This window comes from Pipra filicauda, unplaced genomic scaffold (genome assembly GCF_003945595.2).
Source record: "Pipra filicauda isolate LSUMZ 115617 unplaced genomic scaffold, ASM394559v2 scaffold443_size986076_pilon, whole genome shotgun sequence".
NCBI classification, from domain to species: Eukaryota; Metazoa; Chordata; class Aves; order Passeriformes; family Pipridae; genus Pipra; species Pipra filicauda.
This window is the reverse complement of record NW_024104580.1, coordinates 931,847-959,495: the sequence shown is the minus strand read 5'-3', so window position 1 is coordinate 959,495 and position 27,649 is coordinate 931,847. Positions and strand designations below refer to the sequence as shown.

At 34.4% G+C, this 27,649-nt stretch overlaps 1 protein-coding gene across 6 annotated transcripts in view; it reads left to right on the top strand.

Moving 5' to 3' along the window:
• The window catches only part of NBEA (neurobeachin), a 389,390-nt gene that overhangs the window by 11,007 nt on the left and 350,734 nt on the right, over nt 1–27,649 (top strand). For all 6 annotated transcript variants that reach the window (XM_039385864.1, XM_039385860.1, XM_039385863.1 and 3 more), the window contains exons 4-9: nt 220–341; nt 6,204–6,330; nt 11,364–11,483; nt 14,812–14,958; nt 21,854–22,051; nt 22,465–22,598. In XM_039385864.1, coding sequence (XP_039241798.1) covers nt 220–341; nt 6,204–6,330; nt 11,364–11,483; nt 14,812–14,958; nt 21,854–22,051; nt 22,465–22,598 — 848 coding nt within the window. The remainder of the gene's footprint in view (nt 1–219; nt 342–6,203; nt 6,331–11,363; nt 11,484–14,811; nt 14,959–21,853; nt 22,052–22,464; nt 22,599–27,649) is intronic.

The following is a 27,649-nucleotide window of genomic DNA, read 5'->3' as shown; positions in this document are numbered from 1 at the left end:
AGTGATAGAATTTATGTAGTTAAAAATTAAAGTATTTTAAAATAGATGGAAAAGTAATACATTTATTCAAAAGCACTATTTGAAGTTTTTTCTGTATTATTTAAAGTTAAAGCAGATCTACAGATCTAGAACAACAGGATTTTAGAAAGACATTACCTTTAACAGTATTTCTCAAAAAATTAACTTTTTTGTTTCTTTTTTTTTTTTCTCTTCTTCCAGGCAATTGCATTGCCTCCTATTGCTAAGTGGCCTTATCAAAATGGGTTTACTCTTAACACCTGGTTTCGTATGGATCCACTAAACAATATCAATGTAGATAAGGATAAACCCTATCTCTATTGGTAAGTTACTTATAATGCTGCAGGTATGATTTGTTTTGGCTTCCTAGTATCAGTTAGTCTTTCTCATTGTTTTTAGTTCCCCCCTGCCAAATATCTGCAGATTTTAATGGCTGCTTACTGTATACAAGCTCCTACAAAGTCATCTGTCCTTTTTGCTCTGCAATTTATATATCCATGGTTGCAAGATATGTGCTTTGTGGATTAACCATAAAATCTAGTGTGGTGGTTTCTTTAGGAATTTTAAAATATAATATTTCTTAGAGCTTTAAACTGAGAATGTTGTCGCATTTTCTGTTTCGTGTTTAAGATTCTTGTCTGATGTTAGTACTACAAAATAAATATGTTATATTCAGCACGCACTGTCTGTATGTTAGCTAGAGGTAATAGAAATTAGATCTGTGAATATAAAAATGGCTTACTGATCACCTGTTCCCAAAAAATGTGCAAATTTGGTGTGAATGTAATGCATATAAGAGAAACTGAATATACCAACGTCAGAAGGAAATTAGGAACAGTGCGAATTCTTATCATTTTTATATAGTGGCTCAAAGCAAGCTATAATTAATAATTCAAAATAGGAAAAACTTTCAAACTAGATCTTCTTTACAAAGATGTTGGACTTTGCCACATGAAAGTTTGAGTCACACACAACCACCACCAAGAGGAAGATACCAAAGCAAACATTTATTTTCTTTTAAATGTACTTTTGAGGAGGTAATACTTTTTTCTGTTTACCTAGGTGAAAAATATGTCATACAAATTAACTCTTTCTTTTTAGTTTCTTCTTAAAAGTAATCTGTCTCTTAAGCAATCTTTATTTTAAAAGCACTAACTTAGTAGCATGCACAACTTCAGATAGTGCTCTGATTTGAAGCAGTCAGCTTCAGGTTCTAGCAGTCAGCTAGAACAGGTTCCTTGGGACCTTCTCCAGTCAGGTGATGCTTACAAATGGAGAAGGGAAGCAAAGAAATGTTTTCATATTTGCCAGATGTGAGGGAAAATTGCTACTGTTCTGTAATTAGCTAAACACTAAGCCCTACTTCAGGAACTGTGAGCCAATTTGTTTTTTTCTTTAAAAATAATTTTAATTATCTCTGAGGATGATATTGGGCAGCTTCTAACAGACAGTCTATTAACACCTGTGTATTGGGACAATATTGAAGTTATCTTACCAATTATAAAATCAATGTAACAATCCTGGAAATAAAATTAGAAGTTTGACATTTGCATGGATGATAAATAACAAGGCAGACCAGTCAAGTTCAAATGGCAAGATTCAGAATTACATAGCACAAATTTTAGTATAAGCCAACAAACATCATATACCTAGCAGTGAATAATGGGTAGTTATATGTATGAGTAGTTATATATAAGAAAGCAGGGATTACAGTAGGATGTTAAAGGTTGGTATAGGTTACCAACTGATCATAAACTGCTTCTTCATTGCTCTAGCTGAAAAGAGCTAATGGGATCCTTTTAAGGATAGTCTGAACAGAGAAGAGAAAAAAGGTGATGTGATCCCTTCCTGAAATCTTGACAAAAGCATTACTGAAATGCCATTTACAGTTAAGAACTGGTACTTTTAGGAGGCCGGTGGAAAAACTGGTACTATTCATAGGACACCTGGGAGTGAACTGTGCCCTGGAAGACACATTTTATAATGAAACCTTTCAAGAAATAAAAATAGTGATGAAAGTAAGGATGCTCTTGGCTTCTGTTTTCAGAATTTATGCAAAACCTAATGTTGATGGGTTTTTTTTTAATCTGAGATCCAGTCGCTAGCCTGCAAAATAGGAAAAATCAAACTTTTAGACACACAATACTTTATCAAAGTTAGAAGGCACAGTATAATAATCATCATCATTAAATAGATTTTTGGAAATGTTTTCTAAAAAATAAGGTGTAGATTCTTTGTCATAAAGACATGCAAATTTAGAAATTTAGGGCTAACCTTATGCATGGTCAATTGGGAAGTCTCCCTCCCCTAAATCTCTATACTTCTTCCTTCTAAAAAAATAAGGGATAGGTGGCATAAGTTCTAAGTCAGGCCTGGAATTTGATAAGATTGATACGGATACTAAGATTGATTTTTGATCGTTTTTTTTGTGTTGTTTTGTTTCATTATTTTTTAAGAGATGTTTTCTTTCGGATTGTGTATCAGACTCTGTAAAAAAATTAGAGGGTGAACTGAGGCCAGATTGTTATAATTGTTGCTTCTTGTCAATAAATCATCCAAGTGATTCCACAAGCATTTAATGGAAGAATGGCTAAAACTTCTGCAAGTGCATTCTACATTTTATTTTTGCAGATGTAAGGACAAGGAGAAAAAAAAAAAAAGCCAAAAATCAAGCTCTCTAGTATTGTCAGTCCTTCTCTAGACCTAATAATAATAGAAATAATGCAGAACAGTTGCAAAAACACATAATGGAATTTCAAAGTTAGTAGAAAGGAACTTTCCCTCCCTCTCATTCAGGCAAGAATGTATTAATATCTTCTCAGTACTATGATCATATGTTAAATTGCTTGTAAAATCCTAAGGTAAAGAAACTGGAATCCCTAAACAGTTCCCTGGTGGATGGAAGAATGCTTTCGTGCAATGGAAGTGTAATAACATTCAGTAGCTGCTTTGAGAAACTGGCTGAAATGAAACAGAACTGTAAAGGTTTTATGAACGAACTGTAGTAAAATTGTATACCAGCTGCTCTGGGAGGTAGTTTAAGGCTCATAAAACCATATGGCTGTTGACAGTACTGCTCTTTTTGTCTCTGTGCATTTCATCTTTGGATGTGGCAAGTTCTGCACATGTAGGTAATTTGTAAGAGAATTTCTCTGCAGTATCCTAGAGACCAGTCCTAGCCTACTTTACCTTTGGCAAGAAGTAAAATGTGAAGATTAACATTATATACTATAATGTTGAGGTAAACAGAGAACATATCTGAGTTCTCAGTTTCTTAATTACTGTTGTATTAGAATTCTAATTATTTGGAGGAAAAAAGTAAAGTCATGTTTATAGAATCTTTTATTCTATTTATTCTATTCCAAGTTGAAGAGCCCTGCTAAGAAAGGAGCTGTTTTTCATTATGTCATTGCTTTATTGTGTTCATATGCTGAACTCTGGGAAGTTTAAAGTGCTTAAAATTTCAGGAACAGTCTCATTTGACCATAATGGTGACAAAATCAGCCCAGTAACCAGCAAGGATAGGAAATGAAAAAAATTTTAAAGGTGTAGATGTTTCTTCAAGAGACATTCTTTATTTCAAAATGCTTACTAGCTCCTATCGAAAGTAGTAGGATGCATCTTACACAATTGTAATAATGTTTTATCAAGTAAAAATGTGAGGATATTTACAATGTTAGGCAATTTAAATTGGTAATTTAAAATAAAACATTTTATTTAACATCTCTAATCAAATAATACCACATCATATGTCAGGCCGTAGTGAATCTGTATTTTTTTTAATATCCTTCAGGATGGGATTCTGTTAAACAAAACCATTTTAGACTGTAGAGATGACTTAGTTGCTGAAAAACAAATTTGTCATTGTGAGATATCCAGATACCTGCTGAAAAATTTTTTGAATGGCATAAGGCCCTAAGGAGGTAAATCAAATCTCAGAGCAGCTCACAACACAATCAGTTATTTTTATTGTAAAAGCTGTAATTTAAGTTTTTAACCTTCATGTTATTGTACAAAATTCACTGATGTGGTCGTGCAGGTAATTTGTATATATAGGTAATGTAGATTGTATGCATATATGAATGACATTCACTGTTCCTTTTGTTGAGGGGTTAGCTGCCTATGGGGTCATTGTGGAAGCCAGATCATTGATGTGATCCAGATTAAAAATAGTCTTCAAAAGATAAAGGGGGATGTCAGTGTTATAAATTGTCTTCATTGTTGAGGTCAGTGGTAATGGACAGTATGTAATTTTTCTCTTCATTCTTAGATTATGTATTGGTTTATTTAGAGAGGAGTTTTTACGTTTATTAAAAAGAATGCCCTCTTTTTTTTTGCAAAGAGTGGTGTATGGAAGCCCTTTACTAAAGGCTGTGGCAGGGAATAATGCTCCTTTTCAGCACAATAGCTTGAGGGGAGAGAGAATTGTGTACAATGTATAGAGGCAGATGAAAGAATGAAGAAGACACAGCTTGAATTTGAGAAAATAAAGAGATATCCTATATATACTTTAAGACTGGAAGGAAGGACCTCTGGGTGAGGACCCATTAGAGTGCAGAAAATTCATCTCTAGATGTTATTATTCCTGTTCTGTTTAGCCTCATCACTCTGTTTTTAACATTTAATAAAAGTATTCTAATTTATTAAAACAAAAATGACTTTCTAGAATTCGATAATTTGAATGTCTGTTTTTTGCCTCCTTTAAAAATTCACTTAGAGGAGAAGAATGTGTAAACCCTGACTACCTCAGGGTCTAATCACACCACCTATCTTGTAAAGAATCTATTTTTTTCATAAGGTCATGATTTATGAGCTATATTTTTGACAGTGAGCAAAGAGGAAAATCTGATTTTCTCCTTCAGTGATGTATGCATGCACATTTAACTGTAATTTTCTGAAGATGGAATTAGGTCTATAGCTATGCAATTTTTCTCCATATTAAAATCAAGGTTATATCTTTGTAGTAGGGTAAACTAAAGATATAGAACCTAATATATAGAAAGATAAAGATATGTAGCAGCTATTAAGTAGCATGAAATCTGAACTTAGTGCTTGTTTGTACCTTTCACTTCTTAATGTTCCTTGCAAAAACCTAGTAAAGTGCTTGATGAAAATGTTGCAACAAAGAAACCATTTAAAACATCACTGTAAGAATATGAAGTTACTTTATACGTTAGCTACATTAAGAGAACGAAAGTGTTAATTAGTGGGCTACAGGACTTTATACAAATGTTCAAAATTAGTAGTGCCTTTTCTCATACTTGCAAAGCTTCATTTAAGAATTTATTGATGAAGTTCACCATCTAGACCTTGTATTTCAGCCATTGGTTATTTATTTAGAGAAAGGCTGAAAGCTGTATGCTCCTTATTAATCATAGCAGACTGCTCTTTACTGTACTTAGCTTTTCAGAAAGCACTAAGTGACAATGGATGTAGATATGGACTTACCCATTTTGAATTGCTCTGTGTAATGCCATTTGTGAATTTTGACCAGCTACCTTTGCAAACTGTTTTTTTAATAAGTCCAGTATTTCTCTTTACAATGCTTTTGATTTCAAATATAACTAGAGAAATGTCTGAGATTTCTGCATTATCTGTCTTCATGACGTTTGTCACAAGAAAGCTGAAAACCGTTACTAAACTTAGTTTCTTAAAATTTCAGTCCTTTATCCATTTGACAAATGAAAATAAATTCACCACTCAGATGAATAAACCTTCATAGATCATTAGCCTAATTAATTCATGTCTTGAAAAATAATTCTTTTGCATAGTAATTGTCTTGAATCCCAATTTGTATGTCGTACCATCTGCATTTTTCTCTGAACCCCATAAAATTGCAAGGCATCTCACACTTGTTCTGTAATGGTTATTTCTTCACAACTTTAATCAGATGTATTATTTTAAATTATGATGAATTAGGAAACTGAGGGGAAACATGATAGATACAATATTTACTATCTTGGATTTTAGTAAAAAAAAAGTACTGATTTTTAAAGTGTAGCCTGGAATCAATTAAGTGCTGAAGGTGAGTAGCAGCCCCCAAAGAATGCTGGGAGAAAATTAAGTTCACCATTCCAGGTACTAAGTTATTTTCTTTCTCATGGTGATTTAAAGTTGTATTTGAATCTCTTTATTATACAATAATTCCCCTTGTCCCAATTTCATTCATAATTCTTTCTTTTCAGTTTCCGCACTAGCAAAGGTGTTGGATATTCTGCTCATTTTGTTGGCAACTGCTTGATAGTTACATCATTGAAGTCAAAAGGCAAAGGTTTCCAGCACTGTGTGAAGTATGACTTTCAGCCACGCAAGGTAAGCAAAGTGGTATTTACAATAAAGAATAACATTGAAAATGTGACAAAGTACTTCTGGGAAGAAGGACTAAAATCTCTAATACTTTCTTTTTTATGAGTAACTGCTCTGATGATCATGCAAAGTTTTATGTCTATTACAGTTCAGAATCAATTAGAAACAAAAATAATTTATAGAGTAACAATTCTATAAAGTCAGCTTGTTTTTTAAAGTACTGCTTAATTAGCTTCAGACGGAGAAGAATTTTGAGTATTTGTAAAATGATTGTATTTTATTATTAAAACTCCCTCATTCTGTTTCTGAAAATTCTGTACCTGGTAGCTTTGTGGCCAATGTCTTGAAAAATTTTGCTGGCAATGCTGTATGATATAAGGCTCTGAACTTTCTTCTGTGTCAGTGATGTTTCGGGATTTCTCATTTTTCATAGTATATCATGATTATATCTGTAGATCATATTAGTGTTCATTTCTACTCTATGCGTAGTAATCCTAGGGGAACAATTATTCCGCAGCCTTCAGAATTGCAGTTAGTTGACTGAGGCATTGACTTTCCATACAGCAAGCATTATGTGTTTATCATTGATAGTGGTCTTGTGTATATTTTGCTGTGAAGCTCATTTCTTTTTTTATGGGCTTAGAGTTTGTATGTTGAATTTCAGTGCTTGTTTTGTTCTGAGAAACCAAACTCTTAGGGAGGGAATGCCATTGTTCACACATCAGCTTAATGTTCTACTATTTTTCTTAGTATGTATTTGTGATTCAAAATCAGTGATTCTGATTTCATCAGGTAGCTTTTGTTCACTTGTGGTTTTTTTAAAATGAAGTAATGTCTTTTTCTAGCATATTACTCGAGGATATATATAAAGTCTTATAAACACATGTCTGCTGAGTCTATCAGAATGAATCAATTCTGTTTTGCACATTTAATTTTATAGAAAGAAAAGTGTTGTGATAATTCAATTTTCTTTTACAGTAGCACATCTGATGCTACTGATGAACACTGAACCTGGAACAAATGAACAAATGAAATTGTTAACTTTTGTATTATGTTATTGTTAATTAGACTGTGGGATCTAGCTGATCTTTACTTGCTGATGAAGTCATGTCTTTCATATTTTAGCAAGACATTATTTTGATAATTTTTAATACAAATGACTAGTTTTCTTCATGCCAACTCTAGAAAATTTTAGCTTTTGCTGTTCTACTTAAAACAGCTAATTGTGAAATACTAGTACACCTATATCTCATTATATGAATAGCAGTTTCATATCATAATCAGCTGATCTACTGAAGTATGTCCAAATATAACTCCCATGATAGTTTTATATTTCCCAAAGTTTGTGCTTCATACACTTTGGGTCATATGCCAAATTTGGAAAGTATTTGAAATACATGTTATAGAATATATTTGCATGTGGTTTAATATATTTTTTCCATTACTAAGTTGTGTTTACACGTATGTGGTAAGGTACATAATGCATAATGGAGGAAATAAAATGTGTCAAATACAATTTCTGGCTCTAACAAGTCCAAATGTATACTGTTTAACATGTAAATTGATTTTCTTCATGTTTTTTAGATGTGACACTGGTTTTACTGTGCAAACTTTGAATGTGTAGATATGTATTCAAAAATTGTGTACTGATTTACAGAGCAGCTAACTGTCCAAATGCTAACTTGAGAGGTGTGATTTTTGCCATCAGATGTACTATTTCCTGTAGTTTTTTGTATTTGCTTACAGGCATAGACATTTCAGCAATAGGTTTTGCCAGAAACATCATCCTCATTAAACTTCTGAATAATTTTTTTTTTTTAATTTTTGGTAAATCACAGTAAAATTATATATTCAAATCACCTAGTCAAAAGCTTTATGTAGGCAGATACGAAAGTTACTATGTTCACATAAAGATCTCCCCGCTGTTAATTGTTTCATATGACACCATTCACATAATGTGTAATCTTAATTTAAAACTTTAAGATGTGTCAAGCGGTTACTTTAGGCTTCAATTGGTGTATTTTAATAACATTGTAAAAGCAAGCATTTATAAAAACGTATGGAGAAATTTGGTATTATATCTCCAAATAAAAGGTGTGGGTGTAATACAGTAGACTGACATCTCAAGAGAGCTACATAAGCTGTGGCAGTGTTGTATTTGATATGTCTATACTGCTTTTTTGGTGCTTCAAGTTGAAATTTTTGTGTGTTAGTAACCCCTAGTAATTTCTACTCCCTTGAGTTCCAGCCTCAACATCAATCCTTTTAAAAGTATAGCAGGAAAACAGTGTAGTCAAGAGCAAACAGCTTTTTTTTTTTAGGTGTTTCTAATTCTGAACACCTTTACTAATTTTAGTATAGACAGAAATAAATTCCACATATTGGAAATGCTTAGTTTGTGATGCCTTATCTGATTGTACTGTGCTGTGGAGTAGGAATATCACTTTGCAGTTGGTGACTAAGCTCAACAGATTCAGCAGTATAAAAAAATGGACAGGTTGTTTTCTAAAGTGTCTTTGAGCACTACCTGAAGAAGCTCTTGTTACAGCTGAGAGGCATGGTCTTTGTGCATTTTTGAGAAAACGATATAGGAAAGGAAACTGCAGGATGAATGTTAAAGAAAACTGTATTACTGACTTTGAATATTAAAAAAAAAATTTTTTTCAACTAAAAGTTGAAGAAAAATTTTGTGTAAGATTATGCAATGTGGTTTGGTTTGTAGTGTATTAGGAAAGTCCTGAAAATCATGTCCTCAGATACAGAATAGGAGAGAAATCAAAAAATCACTTGTACTTGCACTACCTTGCTGTAAACTGGGTGGCATCTTACTGGTACAAGGGTTCAAACTTTTAAATAGCGTATGCATTTAGATTTATGTACTTTTGAAACTTTTTAGAGAGTTCAGACATTGACTCTTGCTTGACTTTGTCTTGAAAAATGCTGAATATGCTTGAATATATATAAGATTTGCAATTTTTCATTTTTAAAGGAACTGAGAAAAACTGCCTTTATTTCTTAAATAAAAAAGGTGTTTGCTAGTGCTAGAGAAATTGCCTGAATGCAAAGATACAAAAGGCTGAACGAATATACCATTAGCCAAAAAATCCAGTAGAATGTTTAAATGCTCCTCACAATGTACCTGAGCATAGATAAATAGCAAAGTACAGACAACTGTAAGTAAAAGGAAGTTGTTCAGAAAGTTGAGGTTGTGTCAAAAGAGTACTTAGAAAAGTATAAGTTATAGCAAATAATGTGCGAAATTATTACAATTCAATTTTTTTTCCTGTGCTCAGATGACTAAGGCTTAATAGGAGCCCTTGAAGAATATGTTAACATAAGAAAAAAAGCTAAATCATTTAATTGCATCATTGTTTACTACAACACGAGTCTATGGGGATGAGTCAGAGGAAGTGTCTGGAATAGAAATGTCAATAGAAGAGATATAGAAATCAATGTAAGAGATAGTAATTAATTGCCAGGACCTTAGAAAAGGCACCCCAAGTTCCAAAGAAATTTGAATACAATATTTACCAAACTTTCAATTGGGATATATAATCCATTTTTTCAAAGAAATTGTTGATGGAAAATGCTACAAATTTTAAGAAATGCCTTTGCTGATATTTAGAATTACATATTATCATGCCTGATTTCTTAGCAATCAAAATGGGTAGAAGCTAGAAAAATGGAAAGGAAGGATTAGAAAACATATAGATAATATTCATATCTGGGATAAAGCAATGTGCTGATGCACTGGAAATCTTGTCTGCTGCTTCCATTCAATTTTTTGTAAGATTCTCCCTTTGTATAAGAACAGGTTTGTGAGCCAGTTGATACACTCTGTTCTTGAAGACCTGTGGGCATTCTGAAAGCCTTAAAAAAGTTATGTAATCATGTGATAAGAGAATTTATACATGTAAAATACAGTGATAGAAGGATATGAATCAAGTGAGCAAGCAGGAATCTCAGGAGGACTTTTATTTTCTTATTGCGAAGTATGCATTGTGAACTTGATGGTGTTTGTCATCCTCTATTTAGGAACTGGCTTTGAAAACCTATGTTACTCCTTTTATCCAGATTTGATAGTGACAAATATGAGACAAAGAGTAAACCATTTTTTAATACTTGAATACTTCCCTTGCCATTTAAGATGTAAATTTAGTTATTTCTAGTGTAGGAAGACAAAAAGCAGTATTTGACTGGATTAGTTATGATAGCGATCTGGGATAGACTTTGTGTGCATGCATGTGTACATGTGCACGTGTATTCAAGAAAATCAAAGCTCAGGTTTTTTTGCCTTTTTTGCCTTTCCCAGTCTTAGATGAGTTTAATGATTCAGTTTTGAGGGAAACTTCATGTTTTCTTCTTGAACTTATTTGTTGTGGACATAATGATTCCTGTTAAACAAAGTATTTGAAAGACCACAATACTTGTACTTGGAAGCATTTAACTGTGATGCTTTCTCTGTTTGATTATAAAATATATTTTAATGATATGATAGGTGTCCAAAAATTGGTGGAATGGTAAAGAATAGAGGAAAAATATCAAAGGAAACAATCAGGATAACATCTTAAACTGGGCTGTAAAATTTGCTATTATGAATTTTTTCTTTTTAATTTATAATTTTTGACAGACAGGTGTGATGCAAAGGCAGAGCTATGTGATAAGAATTTGTTAATGTAAGAGCACATAGCTCTGGATTTCTCATCAGAACTGAGTTGTGTTTTGTGTGTAGTGTGTATAGTGTTGAAATTAAATTACACTTTCAGGAATCAAAGTTTTTTTCAGCTTTTTAATTGTATGTATGCAATTTTGTCTCTAATCCCATAAGGGGATGCTGGTAGGTACATCATTACATTTAGGCACAATTCTACTGACTGGACCTGAAGTTCCAGTGACTTGACTTTTAATTTTACGGGTTTGCAAGAATACATCTGTTTGTATAACTTTATGAGACTGGTCACTTATTTTTTTATGCCATTCATTAACTTTATATTTTATAGCACAAAAACTGATTGTAATGATTGTTCTTGTCTTTCCAGTGGTACATGATAAGTATTGTACACATCTATAATCGATGGAGAAACAGTGAAATACGATGTTACGTGAATGGTCAGCTGGTATCCTATGGTGATATGGCCTGGCATGTTAACACAAATGATGTAAGATTTTATTGTCTTCCTTTTTTATAACTTTTTATTTTAAAGTTAATTGAAAAAGAAAAAAAAAAGTACTATATTTGTTTACCTCATGTGATAGAGTTACAGATTTGACAGATTTAGCTTGAGAAAAGTCCTTAAGAAAAACTGATTCATTCTGCCAAATAACTATGCATGCTGCCGATGGATACAAAATTACTGATTTTTGTAGACATGATATTCTGCATTGGATTCAAGAGGAGATATTTGTTAATCCGTAGAAGATTTCTCTGCTTTTCACCTTAAGGAACATCAAATTTTAAGTAGGCTCTTTAATTGAAGTAGAACAGAGTAGCCTCAGCTATTATCAGAGTCATATTGCTTTAAGCACTGTATAAATATAGTAAGAAATCATTTCGTCTATGCAGAGTTTACAAGTTTAAACCAACAAGATAGAGAGAGAGAGAGACAAGGACTAGCAAACAGAAGCATGGAGAAGTGTCCAAGGAGATATAATAATCTGAAGTCTTAAATCTGTCTCCCAATTACAAGTATATTTTTCCTATTGTTTCACTTGTAATTAGTAAATAGGCGGTTGACCAATAACAAAAAAATACTGTGCTAATGTTACAGTATTAATATTTAAGTAATATTGTTAGCAAGTACAAATTAGCTCCTACAAAATTTCGTACCTGCAATACAGAGCAATTTTAGTGGGTTGTAAGCTTTTACAGACATGTGGTCCCTTATTGGCCATTCAAACCAGTTAAAAGATATTGAGAGGTGTACAATTGCACAGCATTAGTAAGCTTTGAGCAAAGATACAGTGATCTTGCAACTGTTTGTCCAACAGATAGAGAGCAGTCATTTTTACCAGAAGATTGCATGCATACCTGTAAATACACTTGTATCTATTAATTGAACTGAGATCAAATAAAAATTTATTCTTACAGGAAATGCATCTGCTTTTATATTGTTTGTAATTTTATTACTTTAATGACATTTATATAAGTTCCAATTTTAATGTTTTGGGGTATGTACACTCTCTTTCTGTACCTTCTACTTTGGAAAGCTTGAGAGTCTACACCTAATGATGCAGAAAATAGACACTCTTTCTGACCCAAAATTCTGGATGTGGCAGGCATACAAAATGGTTTTCTTGTGCTTTGCCTTCAGCTAAAGCTGTGATAGACTTTCAGAGGTTCTTGATCCATCAGCTTGCTACACTTTTGTTATTTTTTTATTTATAATACGATTCTCAGTTTTTTCTGACTGACTGTGTGGGATAACAAAACCTATTTGTACTTAAGGAAATGAGCTGTCTTTCACTAAATTCTAGAGGCAAAGTTGGATTTGAAAGGAAGGGTTTAAATATTACATGTTAATTAAAGTAGGAGGGTTCTGCTTGCTAAAGCTTCTGATTGCCGTTCTTTGTTCTCTTGGTAGCATTTCTACTTGCAAGAAAAGGCAGGTCTTTCAGTTTTTGCAGAGCATGGGTTTCCCCTTGGTGATGTAAACATTTTTGTGATAAGTGGAATGTGATGACTGAAAAGCCACTTGAGGTCTCCGAGGACTTGGGCTGTTACTGGTGTGTGGAGATCTGTAGTCCTTCATGACAAATGCTAGGCGGGAAGAGCTGCTGTAAACTGGGAAGAATGAAAAAAGAAAGAACTGGAAATTACTCCAGAGTAGCAGACCTAGAGTGGGATTATGTGTAAAACTCAGAATCTATTGAGAAGTTCAATGGCTGTTGTACAATTAATGATTACTAGAAGAATTCAGGAAAATGCCACTGTAATAGGCAGGAATGTATATCTCAGAATATTTAAGTACACATTAGGAAAAAAGTGACGTCGGTAGCTCAGACAAATTCCTCAAATAACCATTAACAATGGCAATTACTCAACATTAATTGACTTAACACTTTCTGACAGTAATGGCACAGTGTCAGGAAAGCCTTCAAGGCTAAGCAAGACTTCAATGAACTAACTGAAAATTATTAGAAATTTTCACCATTAGATTTACCAGGAGTCAGAGGGGTCTCATTAGCCCATATTTTGCACTGTGCATCCTGGATATGACTTTATGAATCAATATTAATGTATTTTTTTTCAGAAGTTTTTTAATTTTGTTAAAATAATTGCTTAAAAAAATAGAAAGGGAAATTTTTTTTCCAAGGGGAAAATATAATTAAAAGAGGTATTTGGTCAAAAGGAGGATAAATCAAAGATAAAAAGCTGGATGCTTCTTACCTCACCTCATCTCAAAGCTGAGCTCCAGATCTTTGACTTCCTCTTAACTGCTTAGATAGACTCCCCTTTTCCTGGTTAATAGCCTATTCACCTAGATCAGTTTCTGTAACAGTTCACCATATTTCCTTCCATTCTCTATTTTTCCTTAAAGTAAAACTCAGCAGTCAAGCAAGATGAAAAAGCAGGCTTCCTAATGCAGGTTCTACTGGTTTGCTGATTCAGCTCAAAAAGTGAGATGTGAGATGTGATCCTTATTTCCATTCGGTAAAGTACATGTGACTCAAGGAAGCTGACAGAATAGCCTTCAAAGATCCTTGAGCTTCCTGTTGTTGTCCTTTTGTGCCGCATCTTGTATTCCGGTTCCCCAGGTCTTTGTTCTGTACAGGTTTTTTTAGAAGCACCAGAAGAACTTAACATGAATCCTGCAAAATAGCCACAAAAATCACTTCTAATCTGAAAAAATAGGAAGTGGATATATGGAAACTGCAAAAGGTCTTTGTACAGAGGGATAGTTATTAGAAGAAGGAATGGAAAATACCAACTCTTGTGACTATAGAAGGCAGAAGAGAATTAGGTCAAACTAAATCATTATAGCCTGTGGTCATAGAGAAAAACTGTGCACCGACTGCAAACTAGAAAAATCTGTGTTTGGGGTTTTTTTTGTACTAGAGATATTTAGAGGGCATTTCAGCATGTGTTCTTGTGAGTTTGCAATGGGAGTTCTGAGTATAATTACAAGGAACTTCAAGGCTTTCGTATTTCGAGAAGGCAATAGGGAAGGTTATTTGGTAATTGAATGCACTATTCTAATTTTCTCTGTTGTATTTTGATTGTTGTATTTTGATATGTTGTATTTCTCTTTGTTGTATTTTGTTGTAATAGAAAACAAATCCTAGCAGACAGTCATAACAGCATTGTAATGCAGACCTGTAAACCAGTTAACGCTACAATATTCAAAATTAAGTTGTTCACCACAGCAAAGTAATAAATGATTGATAATGGTTGGTTTATCTTTTTAATTACAGTCTCCCTTTATTTGTGGCTTCAGTAGCTGTGCATTAATATTATTTCATTATTAATATTGCTTCTTTCTGGTACAGAGCTATGATAAATGTTTTCTTGGATCTTCGGAGACTGCTGATGCAAATAGAGTGTTCTGTGGCCAGCTTGGAGCAGTATATGTATTCACTGAAGCACTCAACCCAGCACAGATTTTTGCAATACATCAGTTAGGACCTGGATATAAGGTAATAATGGATCTTAAAAGCATAAAACTGGAAAAAGTAAATGATTGATAGATATAATTGGAAGATACATATGGATGTAGATATTCCTCCTAGTATCATGTACATTTTTTCACGTGATTTGGTTTCAGCAAAAGAAGACTATTTCTTCAAGTATCCTAACTAATTTTGACTTTCCAACAGCTTTTTGGAAGATGCAAGTTTCTTTAAAGCTTAGCTGAAACATGTTTGTATGTGAAATTTATTACTTTGGGTCATACTCAAATCAGAGAAATTTTGTATTCAGTGTACTGAATACCATGGGAATAATGGTATAATAATTCTTCTCTATTCTCTGTGTCTAAAACCTGAGTTAAGGCAGATTAACATTCAACAAGGCATAATAAACAAATTCTTTCAAATGCATGGTTTCAGACAGTTCTGTTGAAGTACCAGTTGAACTTTTTACTTATGCTTTGCCAGTGACATTTGGGGGACAGTTTGGACAAATTAATGGTGCATGGATCTCTAGTCAGACACTAAAGGGCCTAGTGGATAATACTTGAAAATTAATCTAACCTTGGATAAACACTATTGAATTTCTACAATCAATTATTCCCAAACCTTTTTTTTATTTTTGAAATTTCCTGTGATCTGAACTAGACTTTCAGTTTTTTGGTATATGCAATACACTCTGAAAATAAAAACCTTTAAAATCCAAAAGTAAATATCAACATTTAGATTCTAGTAATATTAATTTTGGGTGCTGAAAATGACTGCTCTAAATCATTTGATGATAGCTAGCACTTGAATGACAGCGAGAGTTGCAAATTTCTTTAATGGTAGGTGTGTACTGTGAATAACCAAATATATGTCAGGGTTACTTGGAGAAGAGGAAATCTCTTGTATATGGTTGATGGTTAAAACTGCCCTGAAACTAAAAATGTTCAGTCAGTCAATAGATATGTATTACCTGTGCAAACAAGGAGTATTTTATTCCAAACTTAGTACTGTACTAAACAAATATTTCTGTAAATATATTTTGGTCATACAAAAGAAACTAATATAACTTTATACTTCTTAATAATAAATGTAGTAAACCTTTATGAATTTATTAAGTTCCTGAATTTGCAGCAGCATACTGATGTGATATCAAATAGGAATAATGTTTTCATGTGTTTCAAGAAGTGAAAATTATTATGAAAGGTTTTGTGAGTGTTGAAGGGGTTGATAAGGCACATGTGCTTTCATGATAAATGACATTACCAGTAGTTATTGCACTAACCTTATTACAGTTTTGTCAAATTGCCTTTCTTGATTCATAGGCTTCCATTAAACTACATTTCTTCCCACCTGTACCTTCGTATTGATTTTTTTTAAATTTCAGTTAGATAAATTTAATATTTTGGAGATATTCTTCTTTGGTATATCATATTTTTAGATTTGGTCATGTACCCAGCACAGCTAATGCCCCCTTGTTCTCTGAAGGAGTTTCCTTCCTTGTCTAAAAATCTGAAAGTATATTTTACTAATTAATAGCAGCTAAAAAGAACAGGTTCACAGAGTGGACCCTAGAAATAACTTTTTATTTAACTTCCTTATTTCCAAAAGAAAAAAAAGGAAAAAACAGAAGACTTTTTTCTCACTTTCTTCCAACCCAAGATCTATCCACATTCTAAAAAAAAGGAACCACATCCTGTAATTTAGAGATCTCAGAACACCAATTGTAGCCTTGACTCAAAGCCTGCCTCTTTCACATCTCATTTAACTTCATTTCTTCAGTTCAGAATACTTAAGTATGGTATTTCTTAATCCAAAGGAGCCTCAATTGATATGTAGCTTGAACTGCCGAACATTAGAGATCATATTCTTGCTCTTGCCTAACTTCCTAAAGAGCAACTGTTCTAGATGCATTGTGAACTCTGGTAGTGCCAAACTTTTTCTCCCAAAGGAAGGTTATTCAAAATAGTTGAGAATTTTTGGAGAGTGTCTTCATACATATGTTTTTTTCTTCCCTATGATAGTCTGTGGTAGTTCTTTTGATTTACAGTTCATATTGTGGTCCATTATATCTGAGGATCTGATTCTTTAGGGGAAGCAACCATCCCTCTACCTACTTTGTTCATGAAAAGAGACTATGATTTTGCCTATCATTCAGCTGCCCTCACAATCATTCCTAATGCTCCTAGTCTGCAATGACTGCCATTGAGACCTCTGGAATGCAGAAAAATATGTATAATCTACCAGCATACAGGACAGTGCAGAAGGCACACAGCTGTGAATATACATAGTATGTATCGTTGCAAATAACACCAAAGGCACAAAGTTCAAGAAAAGGCAGATCTTGATCTACAAAGAAAAATGAATCTGTTATACCTTGTCCCACCTCTGTTCAGTGGTGCAGGTAGGATTAACTAGAGAAGTCATTAAAATAAGCCTTATTTATTATGCATATCAAATATTTATATATTATATAATTATGCATTAATTATATAATTATATTTCAAATATTATATATAATATTTATATTATTTATAGCACATTACATGCTTATTACAGAGTGTTGTAACATAGAAACAGTTAATAATACTTCCATGCTGATCTTGCTCAGCATGTCCTTCTGAATGCATTTGTTTGTAACCAGCATGACTTAGTACAAAGATTTATTTGTTGATCAAATAGATGTTTCAGTTTGAAATAAATAATAAAGAGGGGAGGAGGGGCAAATATACTTAGAACTGTGTGATTTGTCTCTTCCCTGTTGAGTCATCCTAAATTAATCCATAAGTTATCTTGAAATTTAAAATTATATTTAGTAGAAACATAGTAGGATTCAATATTTGCATTCCCAGGTTTTATCCGTAATAAAGCATGCTCATTTTGAGCCTTGTTCAGCCTTGCTGAACAGGACTTTTACCTATTGTGTTGACACTTGACACTTGTTAGAGATGGAGGAAAGAAAAAAGAAATGAGAGCACACTTTCTCACTGTGCTTGTTCTGCTGCCCATCCTTGTTCCCAGGCAGCAAAGAAAAGCCTGTCTCAGCTGGGATTCCAAGGGGCTGATAAACAGAATAGAGGCGCAAGGAAGGTAATTTGGGAGAAAGAGATGCATCTGATAGCAGTGTTTGGTGCTGTTTATAAAGGAATGTTTCTGAAAGTCCTGTCCTAATAGCCCTGGGAAATCTGTGCCACTTCTCTTAACCCTCCCACAGACATTTCAAAGCAAGTTATCAGATTATTCCATATGTTGCTCTTCATCAGTGCTGCAGTGTCAATCTTTTTGTTACATATGAAGGCTGGAATATGAGTATATTCATGCATACACATACACAAAACAACACTGAAAATTCAAATTTGCTTAAACCAATTACGTAGTACAAAACATTATTTTATGTGTGATTGCTGAACTTATAGTAGCAAAATGGAGTGAATAGTAAATCAAAAAGCAGCACTCTTGCTGCTAAAGGAAAAGGGAGAGCTGCTGGTGTTTAAGCAATGCTCCTGATCAAGCACAGTGCTGGAGTAATTATTGGCTCTCTGTTCCCTCTCCCACTCCTGTAGGAGCTACAGCTATCCTTTATATGGATCCTGTATATATTTTTACCTTATATAGAATATGTTGGATCTAAGGCTCTTTTTTGCCAGCTTGATGCTTTCACACTGCTTGTACCAGACCTCAGAGTAGCATTCCTTCAGTGACCAGTAACTTACCATTTGCAATTTTAGCTCCTGTGCTCAACAGCCTCTGCTATCCTCCTGAGGTTGTATTTTCCCAAGTCCCCAGTATTATATGCATATGCAGAATTTCTTTTCTCTTTCTGTAGATCAATGTTAGTAATAAAGAAGTATCATACATCAGAATTTGTAGCCTCTCTTTCCATTCTGTATAGTAATCTTTTGGGTAGGAGATCACCATTTCCAGTTTATGATTTGTTAGGCTTTGATGGTAGAATGTCCTTTTAATTCCTTTTCTCAAAAAAGTGTGAGGCAGTATTATATTGTTTCATAACATATTTGTGCCTAACTTTCAAACAATGATCTCTGATAAATTCTTGAGGCATATTGAACACTGAAAACTAGGAGATAGATTAATGCCAAAATTTGTTTATAAAACTGATTTAAGTTAAGCAGTTTAGAATGTTACAAAATTTCATGGCAATGAAAGTATACAATTTTATGTTGAAACACTTTGACTTATTTAAAACAGCAAAGTTATGAAAAACTGTATAGTGGAAAAACCTTCAGAGTTTTGGAATCTGACAAAACTTAGAGGCATGAAAGATTTTCAGGGTAATAGATGTTTTCATCTGACAAAACATTAAAATATAGTACATGCAGCATGTAGATATCTTTAGAAATCAATAGAATCACTATATTTTTTCCTCTGTAGAAAGTGCACAGAGTATCTGTATAGTTTAAAATGCCCTCTGGAAAGAAATACATCAGCACCTTCCTCAGGACAAATCTGTAATATGGAGCAGTCATTTCCTGATAAGTGATGTAGGCAACCATATAAACAGAGAGTCAGCTCTCAAGTTCTAAGCATAATACTCCTTGTTTGGGGCTTTCTGCTTCAGTAAGTAGTGTGGCCCAATAGGAACACATTTCTAGATTAAAACATTTAGTGCTGAGAACTGAATACTCATAGTGTGTAGATTTTTTTGGGGTTTTTACTTCAGATTGGTTTTAGTCTGATCCTTTGGGCTGAATGAATATCACCTATTGCAGGACATTTGAGTTTCAGCCTAAAGGAAATCTCTTTGGTTCTGAACAGCTTTGCAGTATGAACAGAGTAGTAAGTGGGAATCACTGGCAGTTTACCTACAAAACAGACTCCTAACCCAAACGCAAATCACAGAATCACAGAATGGTTCAAGTTGTTTGAAGGGACAGCTGGAGATCATCTAGTCCAACCTCCTTGCTCAAACAGGGCTATCTAGAACTGGTTGCTCAGGACTATGTCCAGACAGTTTTTTTAGTGTCTTCCAAGATAGAGACTCTATCACCTTGCTGGGCACCTTCACAGTGAAAAAGTGTTTCCTGATGTTCAGAAGGAACCTCCTGTGTTCCGACTTTGGCCATTGATGTGTGTCCTGCTTCTGGGCACCACTGAGTAGCCTGACACCATCTTCTGTTAACCCTCCCTCCAGATATTTATACATGAGATCCCTTCTGTGGCTTCTTTTCTGCAGGATGAAAGTCCCAGCTCTCTCAATCTTTCCTCACAGGAGATATGATTCAGTCTCTTCATGATTTTAGTGGCCTTTCATTGCACTGCCTCATTAAGTCCATGGCTCCCGGTGGGAGCCCAGAACTACAGGTGTGGTCTCACCAATGCTAACTAGAGGGGAAGAATCGCCTCCCTCCACCTGTTGGCAACACCCCTCCTAATGCGGCTAAAGATATCATTATCCTTCTTTGTCAAATGTAGATTGAACCATTCACTTATTGTCGCCCTTACTAGTTGTGTTTTCTGTTATGGTACCTGCACCTCATATGTTTTCAGCATGGCATTGCAGCCTCCCTTCTGCCTGACATCACCCAGCGTGGGATGCTGCTGACCAACAGATCTGCTCCAAGCAGATCTCCCAGCAGCTGCAGTCAGGTTCCCAGTCTATTCAGATTATGCCCCACGTACAAATGGATGCTGGTCACAAGACCTTCTATTGCCATGTGTCAGTCACTAGAGCAGGTGCACTTTCCCATCGTTTGGCTGTTAGCAAGATAATTTTGTCAGCATTTCCAGCAGCATTGAGAGCTCTGCAAAGGCTGAATAGGGTTTATGGGGTTATGTTATTGGTAGGAACTTCTAATTTGTTTGGAAAGAGCAGTTGATAGCCTATAAATTGCCTGTTTTAATTCTAGCATGGAAAACAAAAATCCTAATAATGGTACTTTCAATAGTTTCATGACATTTCATACTGGGGGGGAAAGGGGAAAAGAAAATTTGGTAGGACCAAAGGGATAAGGAGTATTGTGATGGCTATATGCAGTGAGAAGCAAGTAAAATTATTTATATTAGCCTCAGAAATAAATTATTTTAAACTGAGTAAATATTTTAGAAATATCTTACATTTTTATTGCTTAATTAAATATTGGTAATTTCTAACAAATTTCCTTTTTTTGTATCAGTACAGCACTGTGTTACTACTAGTTGTCTTCTTGCCACTGCTAAGTGGTTGTTACAATAGTTATATGCCAAGTAAGTCTGACAGTGCTTTGCAGAAAGGCAGAAATCTATCTTCTTGTGCTTGATTGATTTGTCAGTGTTGCCAGAAAAACCTAGTTTTAGATAAGATACGAGTCATGGTATGTTTAGGAGTAACAGAATTTTTCAGCCTTCCTTGGAAAAGCTCTGAGTTTAAGAATCATTAATTTGAAATACAACATTTATAATTTTATTTGGATTTTATTTTAGTATAAGTAGCTTGTTTATATATACTCCTGACTGTTAATGTAGCATGGATTTTAATGCTGTTCAAAAGTAACTATTCCTTTAATCAAGATGCTATATCATTTTATATTCTAATTTGAGTGAATTTATATAACCTAAAATACAAAGTGATTAATTTGTTCATTATTTTTAATGTGTTATATGCTTACTTTTTATTTTAACATATTTATAGCTGCTTAATCTGACACTTTTTTTTCAGGTAGTTACTTCTGAAACTTGTTAACACTGATGCTGAAAGGAGAGATACTACATACAATACCAAATATTGTATTGATACATTGGTGTGGTGTAGAGTAAATAAAAAAATTGTCTAATTGTTCAGTAGCATTAGGCTACTGGTAATTAAATGAAAACAAAGTTTAGTAGTTTCTATATGCCCTCTCAAGTCCCATGTAGTCTGCACATTTTATGGCAAGGTTTTTGTTTAAATTAATTACTTTGTAAAACTTCTGTTTTTTTTCAGAGCACGTTCAAATTTAAATCTGAGAGTGACATTCATCTGGCTGAGCACCATAAACAAGTGCTATATGATGGGAAACTTGCAAGTAGCATTGCTTTTACTTATAACGCGAAGGCTACTGATGCTCAACTATGCCTTGAATCCTCACCAAAGGAGAATCCTTCAATTTTTGTACACTCCCCCCATGCTCTTATGCTTCAGGTTTGTGCTGCTAAATTGATGTTATGAGATTACTGTTAGCTGAACATCACTTGGATAACCAGAGGATTTGTGTGCTAGTGTACAGAGATTGTTATTTTGTATTATATAAGCTCTTAATATAGCTTTCACTTGACTTGTTCTTTCTTCGCTCACTTTCTAAAGCAAGAGAAGATTATTTCTCCCTTAAGAAATATAGACTTCATACCTTATATAAGGCACAGTTTGCCGTGATAAAGAAGTTTTTCTGTTTAATGTTTGCCTTAAATATTGTGATTATAATTTAAATATAAGTAAGGAAAAAAATTAAAACAGGTTTGTATTCAATTTGGTGTTAAAGTGCTCCCAAATTATATTTTAAAGTGTCCTTTAAAATTGAGATTAATTGAGGTTTTTCCTTTTTTTTATTAATTTAGGATGTGAAAGCTATTGTAACCCACTCCATTCACAGTGCAATTCATTCCATTGGAGGGATCCAAGTTCTTTTTCCTCTCTTTGCCCAGTTAGACAATCGACAGCTGCACGACAGTCAGGTGGAAACAACAGTTTGGTAAGCTACTTTCAACCAAGATTAAAACTAAATAAAGCTTAGCATATTTTTGTTTTTATTGTGGGAATGTGCCATATTTTTCTACATTTTACCCTTGTTTCCTCAAAAAAAATATTATTTTTTGAAAAGTAGTTTACTGTACAATATGTAAATTGTATTAATCTGATGAGATTCTAGATGGAACTGGCATAAAATTGATATGAGTAAATAATGAATTCAAATCACTCTAGAGTCTCTAAGGGTAGTTGGGTAGTTTTATGACAGTTCTTCCAGCTTCTGAAAGAAACCGATGTGCTTTTATTTGACAGTGCGGTGTCAAGCTTCTCAAAGTCTGTGTCATTTGAACCCATATTTCATAACATTCAATATTTATTCATTCATGATCAGAAAGTCATAGAGCTATGATCAGTTATCAGTCAAAATGTTAAAATTGTGGCAGTGACTGGGAACACACTAAGAGTTTTAAGCCAGGACCCGTGAAGTCTCTGCTCTAATACTATGGAAGACATCCCTAAGTTGAAGAGCTTGCACAGCCGTTAGATGAATGCTTCCATGTGTATTTTGAAAAGGACTACTTAAGAGTCTGTCAGTACTCATGCTGACTTAGAATCATGGAATCCTTTAGGATGGAAAAGGCCTTTAAGATATTGAATCCAACCATTAACCGAGCACTGTCAAGTCCACCACTAAACCACGTTACTAGATGCCACATCTGCCCGTATTTTAATTACCTCTGAGGATGGTGACTCCTTGCTCAAAGCTAGCTCAGCTATAATTATTTTTGGAAAGAAGATCTCCTGCCACTTGTTTGTCAGAGCAGGCTCCTGTCCTAGTGTCAACATAGAATATTTAAACTTCTCAGTAAAAATGTGTGGCCTAAATCTTTGGAGGTAACAAAACGGAAAAGGTAGTGCTGAAGAACTGGTATAGTGTTTCCTTGTAGGATGATCTGTAACCAAAGCCTGATAGAAAGCAGAGTTTAGAGGCCACATAAGCTGACTTTTGTATTTGAATAAATTGTTAAAATAGATGCATAATGCAGAACACATGGCTTATTTTCCTGCTTAGAATATTATTCTAGTAATTATTCTGGATATTTCCTATTGCATTAGATAGTTCATTAATAAATTAGTTAACTTAAAAAATAACAAATAAAAAAATTGCTAAAAAATTTGAAAAATTTAATCAGAAGTGATACATTGGCATAATTTCTCATGAAAGATCACTTGTCTCAATTTAAGAAATTTATCAATCTGGTGATGTTTTGTCAGTCATCTGTTTTTCCCTCTGGTAACTCAAGTATATGTAGCTAAGATGACTGCTGGTTTTTATTTGTTTCTGTCGTGTGAAAAGTTGATGTATTTCATGAGAATATTTAAGTACAATGTTAGAAGTAATACTACAGTGTTAAAAATTGTGAATTCTTCTTCCAGGCAGTATAGTGGTGCAAATTATTTCATTCAACATTAAAGGCAGAAAAGCTGGTTGTGTATTGGCTCCTGTGGGATATTTACTTTTTCGTAGTCTGTTTTGCAGGGTGTACCTTGCATGTATGCAATTATGGTGAAGTAAGGGAAATAGAAAAAGAATGCTTGGTTTGAAATGAACTCAGAAAAGAAATCCCTGTATATTTTATGTACTGGCAAAGCAGTAGGCAAAAATGTTTTATTCTAATTTAAGGAAGATTATGTGTGTATGTGTCCCTACATAGGAATAAAATACATGTTAAATTCATTAATGATCTGAATCTGTAATAGAAGACTAAGTAGAAACTAGATCTGTTTAAAAATTGAGAGCTAATGTAACATAAGTTTTACAAGTTGAGATAAAGACTAATTCTTCCGAAGTGTGTGGTCTTCCCAGTGAGTGAGAACATTCATAATCAATTTAAAATGTACAGAACATTTCTGGAGTTTGTTGAACTGTAAGCAGAAAAAAAATTAGTTCTTGAATAAGTGAATGCAGTTCTGCTATAATTAGATTATATTCTAAACAGAGATCTGTAATTCATTATGTGATTATACGAATGCATAATACAAAAAGATGTGATCCTAACTCAGGAACATATTTAAAAAATTTTTAAGCAAATGGATGCTTGATGAGATGTAACTTAAATGTTGAATTACCACAGTTTTGGTGTATGTGCATTATTTTATCATATTTTATTTAATGGGATATTGTTATTGAGAACAATAATACTTTAAGTGAACAATGAAGTAGGCAAATAAAAGAACAAAAGATGCTTCATGAGAGTATACTGTTATGTTTGTAAAGGCTTGTGTGGCTGTAAAATTTAATTTTTTCTGGTGGCCAACTGGAGGAATGCAGAAGTTGTACCTCAGATAGTTGTGCTGCCTTCTGTCCTAATGTTTCCTGGGAGGTGAGGATAAATACTTTGATATCTTGGTGTAAGTGTCCTAGGTTTCCAGACTACTTTTCTGAATCTTCCTCACCTTCTCTCCTGGAAATACCAAAATCTGTTTAATAACTTCAGGGTTCTCAGTTATTTGTTTTGTTGTTTGGTGGGGTTTTTTTTTAACATTGGAAGAGGTTTGTTAATATGACTGTGAGGGAACACTTTGCTTTTCAATCATCTTGATCCACTTAAAATTGCAATTTTTCTATATTAGTAGATTCATTGTAAATTAAATTTTAAATTATAAAGCAGGGCAATATGAATATATCAAGTTTGTGTTTTAATGGTATTTTTAATAAATGTTCTTTATTCCTGTTATATGTATACCCTTGTGTGCCTTATCTACATCTTCCATGAGACTAAGTATTGAAATTAACCTACAATTCTGCTTCTGAAACACTGAATAGATTCTTATGCTCTCATACACTGAAATTAAAAAAATGGAAACTGTTCATATCTTAAGTATTTTTTTCTCAGGTGAAATAATGCACCTGCTGTTCAGGAGAGTGGTGCTTAACTACATTGCCAAGACTGCTACTTTTCAGCTTGCTTTTCATTACTCTGGTTAGAATAAAAAAAATAGCAGTTTAGGTCAATAAGGTGTTTTATGTAATGAAAAGAAACATAGAGTGCTTGTGGTGCACTGAACATGACTGGATGCTAGGTGCCCACCAAAGCCACTACATCACTTCCCTCAGCTGGCCAGGGGAGAGAAAATATATCAAAAGGCTCTTGGGTCAAGATAAGGGCAGGGAGAGATCATTCCCCAGTTACTATCACGGGCAAAACAGACTCGACTTGAGGAAATTAGTTTAATTTTTTACCAAACAAATCAGAGTAGGATAATGAGAAATAAAACCAAATCTGAAAGACATCTTCTCTCCACCCGTCCCCTGTTCCTGGACTTAACTTCACTCCTGATTTCTCCGTCTCCTTTCCTCAATGGCACAGGGGAATGGGGAATGGGTGTTCCAGTCAGTTCATCACACATTATGTAAGTGCGGCTTCCTCCTCCTCAGTGAGAGAACTTCTCACACTCTTCCCCTGCTTCAGCATGGGGGTCCCTCCCACAGGAGACAGTCCTCCATGAACTTCTCCAATGTGGGTTGCACAAGGCTGCAGTCCTTCAGGAGCAGACTGCTCCAGCATGGTCCCCACAGGGTCACAAGTCTTGTCAGCAAACCAGCTCCCACATGGGCTTATCCCTCCATGGGCCCACATGTCCTGCCAGAAGGCTGCTCTGGTGTGGGCTTCCCACGGGGTCAAAGCCTCCTTCAGGCATCTACTTGCTCTGGTGTGGGGCTCCTCCAGGGACTGGATATTTGCTTCACCATGGACCTCCAGCCTCACCATGTTCTTCACCAAGGGCTGCAGGGGCATCTCTGCTCCTGTGCCTGGAGCACCTCTTGCTCCTCCTTCTTCACTGACCTTGGTGTCTGCAGGGCTGTTCCTCTCACATATTCTCACTCCTCTCTCTGGTTGCAGTTGTTGGGTGGTTTTTGCCCCTGCTCCTTTATGCCAGAGATGCTGCCTCTCTTGCTGATGGGCTTGGCCTTGGCAAGCAACAGGTGTGTGTTGGACTCAGCTGGCATTGTCTCTGTTGGACATGGGGAAAGCTTCTGGCAGCTTCTTAATGAAACCAACCCTGCAGCCCACCTGCTACCAAAACCTTGCTGTGCCAACCCAATACAGTGTTTTTTTCTGTTATGAAGCCGCTGTTGTTACATTTGGTTAAATTATATGGTAATATGATAGGAATTTGCTTTGTTCACTTGCGGTCTCTTGTATACGGTTATGAACTAATTTGAGTCTGCTGAGCATTGACATACAGACTGACTCTGACAAGGTACTGTGTGTGCAGTCTTTGGCACTGACCCAATTTCATCCCAGAATAAATAACAAGTGTTAATTCAGATGAGATTGTTGCTTTGGACTGTACCATATTGGGAAAACATTTGAAAATAGAGGGAACTGTAGCAGTTTCATTAAATAGGTGAAGTCATTGCAAGAATTGTTTTACATACTTTTTCTAGAAATTCCCAACTGGATTCACTAGATTGCATACACGATACAATAAAATTTAAAAATACATCTACTGTTTATCATACTAAATAAATACAGTGCCTTAACTCCTTAAAGGTAATATGTACACCCACCTAGAATTTGTAGCAAAGTAAATGTAAGCAACTTTTCAGACAGTTTTATTGCTGACTCTATGTTCACTATTTAATATAGATAGCCCTCTTACAGAGTGTATTGCCCACCTATTCTGAGTGAGTGATATGGAGACATTTTTGAAGGAGGCAACAACTCCTGTTCTCTATAAAGTTTATAAAGGTTCCTTTCCCAATGTAAAATGTAAATGTTTAATGTGTTTTACTTTGATCAATTAATATCTCATTAAATTTTTCTTTTGTCTTTTTACCATTTTTTATATTCAGATGAAGAGGTTTTGGGTTCCTGTCTAGTAGTGTTGCTGCATCTACTTTTTAAGATTAATAGTGTGATAAAAAATAGGCAGTTTTCCTATCAGTTTCTGCAGATATGAAACAGCACAGCTTGACAGGAATTAGGATTTGATGTATTGATTTTTTATTAGCTTATTATGAAAAATCCGTGGATTTCCGATAATTCT